We start from the raw sequence: 12,863 nt of genomic DNA, 5'->3' as shown, positions 1-12,863 counted from the left end.
GTAATCTGAAGATTCGTTTTACATAGTTAGCCTTGGCATTCTTAAATGGTGATATTATGCTCCAGTAGGCGAAGCGCTTTAACCGGCACTCTTAGGAGAAATCTGCCACTCTATAGCATTATCAGCTTGACTTCGAGGATTCATTTAGTTGTAACGAGCACCTGAAGGAGTCTAATAACTATTTCAGTCAGTATAACGATCAAATGAGGACAAAGAGAAGGACCTTGTGTGGCGCTTACTTATTTTCGAAGGGTTTTCCGGTCACGGCGGCTTTGCCTTTCGACAGGACTATATCAAGTTTAATATTCTTGTTGCTTTCTTGTCCTTATTTAACTTATATAATACAATTGATAGATATAGGAGTATTTTAGCCGATAAAGAATATATATCAGAAAAAACCTCGCGAGGCGTTGCAAAAGGGAAATATTAGCTCTAACTGCCCTGGCTTTATAGGGGCTTTATAGACATATGCCTTATAGATCAGCGTTCTCCGAAGTACAACTCTATTCACATACTAATCAACCTAAAACCAGGACATCTTCAATAAAGGCTTCACAGCTACCTATATTATCTCAGGATTCGAAAAGTCAGGAATATCTCTACCTATAGACCGGCCTATGGTCCCCTATCTCCTTGGGAAGCAGCTAAAGTTAAAGTAAGCAGTTAATCCTATATATAACTCTTATCTTCTACCAGAGACACGCTGCTTAGCTGCTCTGGATACTACTCGGCATATCGGATTGAGATATCATAATATCCTCAGTTCCCTAACTCATCAGGGACTCAAACATGTCTGCAACATCATCAACGAAGCTATGTTACTCGAGGATGTGATTACGAAATATGTGGATGGCCATCGCGGTCACGTTGAGAAGAGATATAACCAGAGAAAACGAGGAAAGAGAGCAAAGCCCGTAGGTGACTATATCCATAATGTGAGCTTGCAGGAGCTACGAGACCAGCAAGAGGAGTTCATTACAGAAGGCCTTGGGACGGACCGAAAGGCGCATGTTCGCAATATACGATCTATTATCCTTGGGAAGATAGAGACCCTCAAGGAGGAGTGGCGAGCGAATAAGGAAGTCATCGTTAACGGCGGCCTAAAGCAGCTATAGTTCAAGCAGTGAATGGAGCATACAGGGAAGTAATAGTACTACCTCTCACTTGAAATCTTTCGCTCTAAGATGACCGATTTGCTTATTGAGAAGATTGATGGCTTTATGATAGATATAGAGCTTCTTGAGTCAGTCCGTGAGTCTATTCGAAAGGCCTGGTTCGCAACAAAACCCCTCAACGCGGCAGATATCTCTACTGTCCCTCAAATGGACGATATCGTCACTTTCCACCTTACCTAACCGCCTGCCGACGGCGAACCCGACGAAGAAGAAACACTCCCTCTGATCGACCTCGCTGACTATGAAAAAATCGAGATGCCCCCATCGCCGCCCAGCCTGCCTAACTACGAGTCATTTCCCCAGCCATCGCTGCCCTCAACGCCGTGCCCGTATCAACCCCACATACAACTTCACGAGTCCCTCCGAGTTCTCACCAAGGAAGGAAGAACGGCAGCAGATGCCATCCTAAGTGCCAAACAGATGCAGATACAGCATAATGTATCAGGGGGACTGTCCCTCAAGGAAGCACGGCCTGGATGCCGCAGCAGTCACTTCCCTAGCTCAGAGATAGCCAATAGTCAATCCAGCATCATGAACAGCCTCAATTTACTGATTGTGCCTTTAATCTACATGCCTCGGCACCAGAGGAATACGTCTGTGTGCCGTGATCAAGGCAATGAGCCACCTTTAAGCAAGCAAATGGTACATCTGGTGCGGGTATTCGGCACGGGATGAATGACATCGAATAATTTATCCTGCAAAGCTAGAATTAATTAGTGTAACTAACCGGCTGGAAATGTCAGGCCAATAGTAAGTTTCTGCAGTGATGATGGTGCCATGTATGGAGATAGGCAGGTTTTATTTCGCCTGGGGACACATCCCAGAGGGCCTTTGCACTAAGCTGTTTCCGTTTTCTAGAAGGGGAAGCTCTGAGCGCCAACACCGGGAACGCGCTACATAAAGGTCGTGTAAATCGATATAGTGATATGAACCCACCTGGATGCATAGATGGAAATGAATGGTCGGGTTTATGACTATGCATTGAAGTTAGGTCGGTCGTGCCGATTTGCCGGAAATATCGGCGTCCCCCACAACCCGACCCTAGCCATGGCCAACTAATTACACCGGTCCCGGTGACAACCTATCTGCATAGCTTGCCCTCATCTATCTTTCGGAATACCGATATGTCCGGGTCCGAAAAGAGTTTGTAAGTTGCTGTTTGCCAGGATTGTATGTAGGAGAGTGATATAAGAGTCCTCACGGCCTCGGTAGTAGAGGTGAGCAACGGCTGAGAGAATCATACATCACTGCAATCATTTTCATAATGTCGCCCAACCAAGCTGCGTGGAGTTTAGCCTCCAAAGCCAAGCCTCTTGTGGTTCAAGACGCCCCGATGCCCAAGCCTGGTCCCATGCAGGTCGTGATTCAATCTAAAGTTATTGCCCTTGTAAGTTGCCACAACTTAATGTACTGTTCTGGAACCAAAACTCTAATAGTTCATGGCTTAGAATCCCGTGGAATGGAAGGTCCAGTATGAAGTTACCAATTTTTGACATAGTTTTAGTCACTAATGAGTGGTGGCAAACTACCAGAGACTTTGATTTCTTCCACAACAAATACCCTCTCATCATGGGTGCGGATGTTGGTGGGCTTATTGAGGAAGTCGGAGAAGGCATCAGCCATTTACACAAAGGGCAACGAGTGATTGGGTTAGCTTTTTCTCATATCTGGTCTTTTCTTTCTTTACTCCTATCACTTGTTGTCCACAATAACCGTCTAGCCTTTCGCGATCAACGGACGTTACTAATAAAGGTAATTTCGACAGATACTGCATGGTTCTCGGAGTTAACGATGCTCGATTCGGTGCGTATCAGAGGTATCCTCTGGTCTACGAAACTCTTGTCTCGCCCGTCCCGGAACACATGAGCTTGACACAGGCTGTGGTGCTGCCTCTCGCCATCACTACGGCCGCTGTGAGTCTGTATCATCCAAACCATCTAGCTTTCCCTTTACCGCAGAAGGACCCGATCAGGACTGGAAAGACGATTCTGATCTGGGGCGGTGCCTCCAGCGTTGGGGCAACGGCCGTGCAGTTGGCTGTAGCTTCAGGTTTTAAGGTTGTTGCGACGGCTTCAAAGCGCAATCATGATCTAGTGTACTCTCTTGGTGCGTCACTCGTGCTCGACTATAAGTCAGAAACCATCGTGGACGACGCAGTGGCCGCGTTAGAGGATTATGATCTCGCTGGATGCTATGATGCCATCTCCGAGCCCCAAACGTTGGAACCCCTTGGCGCCATCTTGGATCAGCTTGGACCGCATAAGGTGTGCCTGGTTGTGCCTCCTACAAAAGAGGTTTCCCATAATATGAAGTGGACGTTCTGTAAGTTTTCTATCATAGATATATTTCTCAATGTCTAATTCTCAACGTCTAACAACACACAGCGATGACTTTCGAGATAATGGATGACAAGGGTAAGCCTGTTGGTGATTACATCTGGCACAAGTATGTACCTGAGGCTCTCGCCGATGGTAGACTACATCCGAAGCCAGATCCCCTGGTGATCAGCAGAGGTATCGAAACCATCCAGGATGGTTTAAATCGGCTGAAGAAAGGTGTCTCAGCTCAAAAGCTGATCGTTGAAGTGTAAGCCAAGCATTTGGTTGAGGGCTGCACAGCTCGGAAGCAAGCAGATGCCAGGTCCTTATATTTGGGTAGATGATGGAAAGTCGCCCTCTGTAGTAGCCTATATCATCTTACAATTGTGTGTTTCTATCGCTGCGTAAGGTGACAATATGTTGCGACTTCAGCCATTTAGTAGTTATTAAGTATATGGCTCAGACCCTTCTGGTCCGTTGTGCATAGAGTAAACAGGCCCTTATGCCGTTGCCAACGGTTCAAGATGAGGTCGCCGTCACCCCAGAAACTGCTTCTTGCGAGGCTGATACATACTTAATTGGCGTGAACCCAGGTCTCGAGCCTCCGATAGAAATCGGCAATTGTCTCTCACAGGACTTCCAGGCTTTGTTATTGCCTGCCTGGTGATCAACGGATAGCTATCTCTTCCACTGAACAGCCTTTATTCTAGACCATAGTATGGTGAGTCAAGTTTAGTCTAACAATTGTTCCAGCAGCCGTTCTCTACTGTATGGAACCGGCCCAGTTCCTCGAGGTTCTGTGTTTAGCCTTGGTTCAAGTTTTCCGGAAACCCTCCTATGTTTTAAAGCCATCTGTAAATATTCCTATCGAGTCTAATATCCTTCTGGGGCTCTTATACACTATGTCTTTGATATATTTCGGTTAATTATAGGAAGCTAGAACAGGAGGGAAGATAATTATATTAGCTTAGTCCAGAAATAGTACGTTTTCCAGGTATATAAGGCTTAGAGGTAGTTCGTAGACTATAAGAAGCTGTTAATAGTCTCTTTTCAGATTAATGTAAGCTGCTCTAGATATCAGATTATGATAATAGCCTAATAATATAGCAGTAAGCGTTTTTATATTTCAGGGAATAATTACTATTTTATTATGCCGCAATAAACCTAATGTAATAGGTGCTAAGAGGTCCTTTGCGGTATATGATCTGGTGGTAAGGCCTTAAAGCTTGGCCTTAGATATAGAGGTTTTGTATTTTATAGTAGCTAATGCCTATGTGCTAATAATAAGATAAGCCTTGATACCTAGTTGGCGTAGAATGGCTAGCATGCGAATGGCATACATAGTTCTAGTCGCACTGGTAATACTAATGATAATTATCTTTGGTCTGTTTATCTCCGAGAGGCATAGATGTTGTCGTGAAGGGATGATAGGTTGTTTACGATGTGCCCAGTGGTTGTTGCGTGTGTTTGGGTTCTCGCAAAAAGATTGAAGTTTCTTTCGAATTTTGATCCAAGAGCGTATGAGAAAGGCTATTTGCTTGTGATGGCCCTACCCAAGAACCGCCGCCCTGGGCATGTACACACTTTCTCTAATAGATTTGCCTGTGTTGTGATCTTGAGGAGTTGAGCTAGAAAATGGCTTGATTGAAATGGTTAACACCCGCCTCAGGGCAAGTTAATGGTTGCTTTAAAATTTGTGCTGACTTCTTTCCCTGTTTTGTTCGTCTGTACCAAGGTATGTGTGGCTTGCAAAGTAGTTCGACTTTTCTCGTAGGTGCAAGATACGTTCCTGGGGAAAAATGGTTACCGGTTAGTACGCAGGCCTAGTTTCCGTTCCGAGAATTCGGAAACGATTCTGCGGAATGGCCAGGCACTGAATATCATATGTGCGTAACCCAGGATCCAGGGAACATCACATGTCGCCACAGACACCGGCAAAAAAAATCTCTATTTGCCTATTACAGAATGCTAGTTTACTTACTAAGTTACCACTAATTATGTATCGAATCCAGCATCGTCAATTCCCGTCGTTGTTACGCTGTCCAGCCACCGTGGCTCGTCATCCGTCTGTTTCCTCAACATAAACAGATATTTAACATAAAAGTCGAAATAACTTACCTTAGTATAGTTCTCCAACTCTCAGGAAATCTGAAATCTTACACTTTATTATAACAAAACAGCATGAAAAACAACATCATTGTCATCTGGTGAGTAAAAGATCTAGGTACTAGCTTCTGTATTAACATTGATTGACTAACCGATACAAAACTAGTGTCTCAGGCCTTACGAGTGCCCTAATCTTATCCAGGATTCAATCTAATTTAGTGACCATCATCGCCAAGCACATGCCTGGCGACTATGATATTGAGTATGCGTCGCCATGGGCGGGCGCCAATTTCTTGCCGTAAGTATCACTCAGTCTTGGAGAAAGTCTGGTAGGTCAAGTAACCCTAAGTTCAACAGTTCAAATATGAACAGAGGTAGTGAGTGGGGACGAAGGACCTGGCTGCACATTCAAAGGCTGGCTACTCAAGTTCCCGAGGCTGGTATTCACCTCCAGCTAAGATGATGATTCTCATAGCTAGACGAAGCGCTTATATCAAGTATAAGAGGTTCAGATTTGCTGTCGAACAAGGATCGTATTTCGGATCCCTCCTTCGACAGTCGTTTTATGCGGAACCCGTGGTATCGCGACTATATGCCGGATTATCGCGAGCCCTTATCAACAGAACTCCGCACGGGTGTCGACTCAGGCTGTGAGTTTGACTCCGCTTGTATAAAAACAGCCATCTATCTACCTTGGCTTGTAAGTCAATGTCTCCGGAACGGGGTTGTGATCAAACGGATAGCACTCAATCGCATCCGAAAAGCAAAAGGCACCATCATTTAGGGGCTCCGGCTGATATTATTGTTAATGCCTCGGGATTTCTCGCGTCCAGACTCGGCGGCTTGGATGATGATGCCGTCTATCCAATTCGAGGGCACATCGTCCTGGTACGTAACGAAGTGTCGCTAATGACAACCATAAGCGGCACGGAGGATGCGAATGACGTACGCTATGCAGCGAGCTGCAGGTGGAGGTACGATTTTAAGCGGGACATATGAGAAGGGTAGCTGGGAATCTAGCCCAAACCCCAACACCGCGTTACGAATTACGAAGCGATGCATCAAGCTTAATCCCGAAGTGACAAAGTGACAGGGCATCGAAGCACTACAAATGGTGCGGCATGGAGTTGGTTTGGGGCCAGGACGATATAATGGGGTAAGGATTGAAACAGATCGAAGCTTCTTCGAGGATTCGACACCAGTGGTGCATAGCATAACTACGGACACGCGGGATGGGGCTACCAGGGATCTTTTGGTTGCGCTGAGCGAGTCTTTGGGCTGGTATAGCAGTTGCAGCAGGACCCAAAATCCAAAATTTAGCAAGCTTCCTTCTATAAATTTCGCTAGCTTTGAAAACCTAAACTCAAACTTGTTAAAATTTCAATCAGTGGTACGAAAGAATATGGGTCTTATCATCTTTTCTTCTGAGAAAGAATAAAGGTTTTGTTATGACTTAGGAGACTACCTGCTGCTGATATTGTTATACCCTTGCTTATTGAGAGTTCGAAGTCCCTATGGGCCTAGATGAAGAGCTAAGTTTTAGAGCTAGCCTGGTCCCTTTCACTAATCTGTGCTGGTGAGCTATGTAGATCATAGACTGTCATAGATCGACTCTTTTGGCAGCGAGGATAAACCTCGTCAATTGCAATCCGTATACAGCTCGCCTTGTGGAGTTATGAGACTTCTAAATGTGTCCCGGCATTCAAAGACTGTGCCCGTCGTAGCAGTTCCATCTCGATAGCTAAGTCTGTTACAGCTTAGTTCACTTTATGCTCCCATAAGTAACTATAAGCACCACTGTAATTGCTACAATAACAATTATAGCCCAGTCCTTTGCCCTGTGTCGTGATAGTTAAGGTGAAACTGTTACAAAGTCCTTCGAAAGCAAGCTACGAAAGAGAATCCCTTCAGGGAAGGGTGAGGATGAAGATGATGTATAGGCACAGCCAAATCATTATACACACGAATACTAACTATGCCATTCGGTCTGTTAAACCAGATTGCCTAATTTTTAAGGGCTTTAAGCAGGGGCAGCCACGATCTACGCGCAAAAAAGAGGTTATCTGCAAGAGATATTAGGCAATGAGCAAATGAGCAGGCATCTGGGAGGCCTCCGGGCGGCCGGCCGTATATGTCCGCAAGCTCTGTAATGCTGCAATTCGTGGCTCTCAGAATTATGAGAACTTCCGTCATGGTGTGGTTTAGCGGACAGAAGAAGTACTTCGAGTTCACGGCATTTTGATACATTGGTACTTGCTGAGGCACAAGAAGTCCCTCATTCACACCTGGATACGAGCGTGTGAACTACGTAGACGATCTCCGAGGCCGGATTCCAAATACGAAAGTGGGCTAGTTCACCTTTTGGCCGGGACGGTGTTGAATCCTTCCTGGCGCTACCCGATATAGTCCTATTAAGTGGATATGGTATTAAGTCAACTCTTTCATAGGTGAGCCTGTTCTGTTCTAGCCATCTCAGTTTGTTTCTGATTCCTCGTATTAGGTAATTGCACAAAAAGGCACGGTAATATAAGAGACCTACTTCTTCCATCGAACTGAATTCTATCATCATTATCCTTACATTTAGTTATTGCTCTCCCTACATCCTGCAATTATGAAGTTGCAAATCCCACTTGTCCCTCTCCTTGCCGTTCTGAATCTCGCATCGGGACCGGCTTCTGCATCCTGTGGCTCCAATAATCCCCCAGAGGAAGCATTGGAAGCCGCACGAAGTCTGGATATCGATAGACAAAGCACAGGCATGCAAGTACGATCTGCGCTCCACAACAGCCCCCGCGAGGGGTTCGTTATTCCAACGTATCTCCATGTAGTCGAATCCAAAGAAAAGGCTGGTCTTGTTACTGACAAGATGCTTCACGATCAGGTCTGATATTTTCTTATATGCAGGCTTCATCCCCGACAACAAGCTAATATAGGCATAGATGGCTGTTCTTAACGCAACCTACCACCCGCATAACATCCAATTTATTCTTCGAAACATTACTCGTACCATGAATAATAAATGGGCGGAATCTTATTATACCAAAGACAAAGGCTTGGCGTTGCGCCAGGGACGCTAGGACGAGCTAAACGTCTTCTTCGAGAGTGGCTTGATGACGGGAGACAAGTCTACGGGCCTTTGTACGTTTCCTGTCAAAGACCCTGTCAAGACAGGAGAAGATGGCACGCCATGGGCCATCTTGGATGGCTGCCATGTTAACCCAGGCGCTCTGCCAGGTGGTGCTGGTCAACCCTAGAATCCGGATGACAACAAGGGTAAGCTGGTAACGCATGAGGTTGGACACTGGCTTGGCCTATTCCATCCTTTCCAGGGGCAGACCTGCAGAGGCGAGGGGGACTTCGTCGATGATACTCCAGCGCAATGGGAAGTAACTAATGGTGGATGCCCTGTTGGCAAGGACTAGACTCAGTCCATAATTACATGGACTACGCTGATCAAGACTGGTATGTGTATGCCTGGAGCAATGGACATGACATCACTAACAAGGCGCAGTCAGTTTGAGTTCACTCCAGGCCAGGAGGAGCGAATGTACCATTCCTTCAATACTTTGAGGAAGGGCAGAAATTTCGATATTCATAAGCTTGGCCCCATCTGACACAGCTCTTTTGCAGCTATAGACATTGCGCATCTTGCTCCTGTAATTGTGGTTTAAGTCTTTTTTCTGACTTCTCTGGCCACATACTCTTTCTGTTCAATATTCTCATACTTAGTCTTCTCAGACAAGAAGCCATGTAGTTGATGGAATGGCAACGGCTCGATACATCACACAAGTTTTATCGGATCAGCTTTTTTTCATGAATGTACATGGCATCCTGTCATGGAGGCCAATTGTTAGGTCACTAGAGAAGAGCATCTAGCAAAATTGGCCAACAACTGATTTCGACCATTATCTCGTTACATCAAGGAACACGACAGTGAGATCAGAGTAGTTGGTAGGTGCAAGGTACACGTTCGTGCACTGTAAATATCTATTCAAAACTCAAAATTAATGTTGAGTTGAAGAAGGACAGCTGCTAGATTTGAGTTCTGTCGAGGTTGTTTCAACATATATAATATTCCCTTTGAAGTTCTGGAGCGTTCAAATAAAGCATCGGCACGGTCATAACTGATTCCTTGTGGGCAAATATTGATATATGACGTGGCATCTTCCGCCAGACGGACCTTTCGACGGAATTAGGTCAACCTAGTTCTATTATTTTTCATTACCAGATCACTTAGAATGCCGGTTTGCCGGCTTAGTTTACTACCCCTGGGCCTTATTAGTTGCTCTCTCGGCATTTCGGAACTGACATTTGTCCGATTCATTACACTAAACCTTGAGCTAGGCTTAAAACACGAAATATCTCTCTCCACGGCACGCTCGGTATGGAATGATCATAAGTCCGAAGACAGCACTACTCAAGGAGCTCAATCTTACAGAATAAGATATGGTGGTTGGTGTTATGACTCATCTGAAATGTTCTGGAAGTACCAAGTCCTAAACCCGCAGTTAAAAGCCTCAAGTCGTACCGGGCACGTAATAAATTTTGTTGTCTATATTTATAAAGCCTAAGTACATGATGTTACTATCTTCCAACTCATTCAAGTGTCCCAAAGTTTTCACCTCGAGCCTTATCACTTTCAATCCTTACCATTTATCAAGAATGGCCCATTCAAACACGCAAAACTTCCAGAAGCAGACCTTCGTTTTTAAGAAGGTTGGATCACTTGAACTGTCATTAGACGTAGTGACCAAGACCAGCGCCACACCTAGCGCAGCACTAATTCATTATCATGGTGGCTTCCTCGTAAGGTTTAATGGCTTGTATCTATGCCCGATTGGTTAAGCTAACTTTCTGTCTGAAGGTCTTTGGAGGCAAAGACGTTTGGACTCCTGAATGGTTGCTGAAGGCCGCAGTGCGCCGCAACTGGGCCTTCGTCTCTCCATCATACCGGCTTGTACCCGAGGCTACAGGAGAAGAGGTTTTGAGTGATGCTCTCAGTGCTGCTCAATGGGTCTCAGAGAACATCACCAAGAAGGTCATTATTGCAGGTTCAAGTGCTGGCGGGTTCCTTGCTATAGCCACAGCCGCTCAGCGGGCCAATCCACGCCCTCTCGCTGTCTTGTCTGTATATGGTATGAATGACTTGTCGCAGCCTCGATACGTTACGCCTGGCTCGCCTCTGAAATTGGGACCACCTGCTACTGGTTTGGACCTTGTTGTCAAGCAAATAGCAGATTTGAAAAGTGAAGAGGCTATCGATGAATACGATACGGGCTTTGATTTCTCTAAGAACAAGCGATTGCCCTTTGTAGCGGCAATGCATCAGGCTGCCATTTACCCTGATGTTCTTACAGGCGACCAGGGTCTCGCCGCTCGCATTCGAGAAATTGGTCCAAGCGCCATTCCTCGTCATCATGCGAAACTATTCCCTATTGCAACTGGACTGCCTGCTGACTTCCCACCCACAGCGTTGGTACACGGGACTGAGGACTCTGCAGTTGATGTATCGCAGAGTGAGGTCGCAGCAGAGGCGGTTCAAAAGCTTGGTGTCGAGGTTTTACTTCAAAGGGTGGAGGGCCAGAGTCACGGATTCGATCTAAGGGAAACGTCAGGAAAGGATATCGAAGCTCCTGAAGCTGACAAGACTCCAGTAACTGAAGCACTGAACAGCATCATTACGTTTCTCAGCAGATTCGCTGACTGACAGAAGTAGCTTAGAAGAGACCTAATATAATACGTTATAGTTAGAGACAGGATTACTTGAACACATATCTTGGTTATACCATTTTCCTAGCTACAATACTTTGAGTGCTTCAGGCCATGTCTACGCTATCATGAGCCCTGGCCGCTGTCCAATACAAGGCTTGATGCATCGGAAATTACTATTGACGGCCTTGAGGCCTCGCAGAATGTTGCCGGCTGTGCCAATATTAATCCAGTTCTCTACGGTCGCCGAATAGCGTTATATTATACTTGGGATAAGGGCGGCCAGTTGGTTACAACGTCCTGCTGATGCATGCAGGAAGCAATTTCACTACGGGAAATAATCGAGAGCTTTGGCCAATTCATTTTGACTGAAGATCAACGTCTCATGATCGGGGAGGGACAGGGGGGCCAAGCTCAAGATTTCTTGAGGATTAGGTCTAAGGTGACTCAAAGCATAATTAAAATAACCCTTATTTAAATCTCTGTCTCTTTCTTCGAAGGGGGAAGTTCATAAGAAATAATTAAAGTTATCTACTATCTCTACCCTTTCTATCATGAAATAATACTACATCTTACCCGTTTTCCATGCCTACTGCTCACGGCCACAGCGAACTTTGAATTGATCTCAAGTGCCTGAAGAACTTAACTATTTTGATGAATGACGCATTTTAGTGCTAGATATCCTACAGTTGAGTCGGAGCAAGTCCCTGTCCCAATCAGCTACACCATCGAAATTAAAAATATCCGCAGAAAGTCGCTACCAGCTGCTAGAATGGCTTGCCTCATTACGTGCTATGATTGAGGCCTCATCCCTAAATCCCAGGTCGTAAGTAGTTACAAAACTGGTAAACTCTATAAATAGAGTGCTGTTCTTTTAGGTCAGATATAGTAATAAGATATTTTTAATTAATTGGAAGTGCTACAGGGCAAATCAAGAAATGATTAACTTATTAGACGGATTATTTGGGTCATTATTGGCGGAGTAAACTTATGGTTACATTGACAGTATTTACTTATTTAGAGTTAAGAGACCGGTTTCTAGAGTACATTCTGGGCTGTGATACTGTTATGTATTGTAAATATAATTGTTTTGCTAGTTTCGTGAAAAGTGGTGTAGGTAGGCGATATCAGACTTTTGGGATGTGTTTGTATTCTGGGCTGTTCTAAGGCCTTGTCACTAGCGTAAGAGCTAAAAATGGTCCAACACATCATTGGTCACTCCGTAACATATAACCCCAATACGAAGGTCCTTAGTTAGTGGCATTCCGTCTAGCGGGCCTCGACTTTTAAGGTTACCATTCTCCAGATGTGGGTCGGCGTGGCAGTTGTGTTTCTCTTGCATCCCATGCCGCAACTGATACTGCATAATCTATCTTTAGGGCCAATTACAGTGGTCATCACTGACAGTTTCCTCTTTTACAATAACTTTTGTTGACTGAGCATATGCTTATACAGTCTGCAATTTTTGCTTTTTCTCATTGTGAACATAATTGAAAGGCTACTAGTAATTCGAAAAAAGATTAACTGACTTGACGAGGGTCTTATCCTTCAAGCC

General features: G+C 45.1%; 4 protein-coding genes across 4 annotated transcripts; all 4 read left to right on the top strand.

Moving 5' to 3' along the window:
* Positions 1-2,439: 2,439 nt before the first annotated feature.
* Positions 2,440-3,765, top strand: FOBCDRAFT_266350 (chaperonin 10-like protein; the record flags this gene model as incomplete). Its single annotated transcript, XM_059611382.1, has 5 exons — positions 2,440-2,562; positions 2,624-2,646; positions 2,708-2,824; positions 2,941-3,497; positions 3,560-3,765. The coding sequence occupies 5 exons, from the start codon at positions 2,440-2,442 to the stop codon at positions 3,763-3,765; spliced, it is 1,026 nt and encodes a 341-aa protein (XP_059463714.1).
* Positions 3,766-5,674: 1,909 nt separating this feature from the next.
* On the top strand, positions 5,675-6,689 carry FOBCDRAFT_234909 (FAD-dependent oxidoreductase-like protein; the record flags this gene model as incomplete). Its single annotated transcript, XM_059609996.1, has 5 exons — positions 5,675-5,700; positions 5,766-5,897; positions 6,158-6,303; positions 6,384-6,487; positions 6,558-6,689. 5 exons carry the CDS (start codon positions 5,675-5,677, stop codon positions 6,687-6,689), a joined length of 540 nt encoding a protein of 179 aa, XP_059463713.1.
* A 1,521-nt stretch (positions 6,690-8,210) lies between these two features.
* On the top strand, positions 8,211-9,021 carry FOBCDRAFT_234907 (uncharacterized protein; the record flags this gene model as incomplete). Its single annotated transcript, XM_054702568.2, has 3 exons — positions 8,211-8,480; positions 8,677-8,811; positions 8,854-9,021. The coding sequence occupies 3 exons, from the start codon at positions 8,211-8,213 to the stop codon at positions 9,019-9,021; spliced, it is 573 nt and encodes a 190-aa protein (XP_054558543.2).
* A 1,240-nt stretch (positions 9,022-10,261) lies between these two features.
* On the top strand, positions 10,262-11,306 carry FOBCDRAFT_234906 (Alpha/Beta hydrolase protein; the record flags this gene model as incomplete). Its single annotated transcript, XM_054702567.1, has 2 exons — positions 10,262-10,405; positions 10,464-11,306. 2 exons carry the CDS (start codon positions 10,262-10,264, stop codon positions 11,304-11,306), a joined length of 987 nt encoding a protein of 328 aa, XP_054558542.1.
* Between the last annotated feature and the right edge of the window lie 1,557 nt (positions 11,307-12,863).

This window comes from Fusarium oxysporum, chromosome I, assembly GCF_013085055.1.
Source record: "Fusarium oxysporum Fo47 chromosome I, complete sequence".
NCBI classification, from domain to species: Eukaryota; Fungi; Ascomycota; class Sordariomycetes; order Hypocreales; family Nectriaceae; genus Fusarium; species Fusarium oxysporum.
The sequence above is the reverse complement of the archived record's forward strand: the minus strand, read 5'-3'. Positions and strand labels throughout refer to the sequence as shown.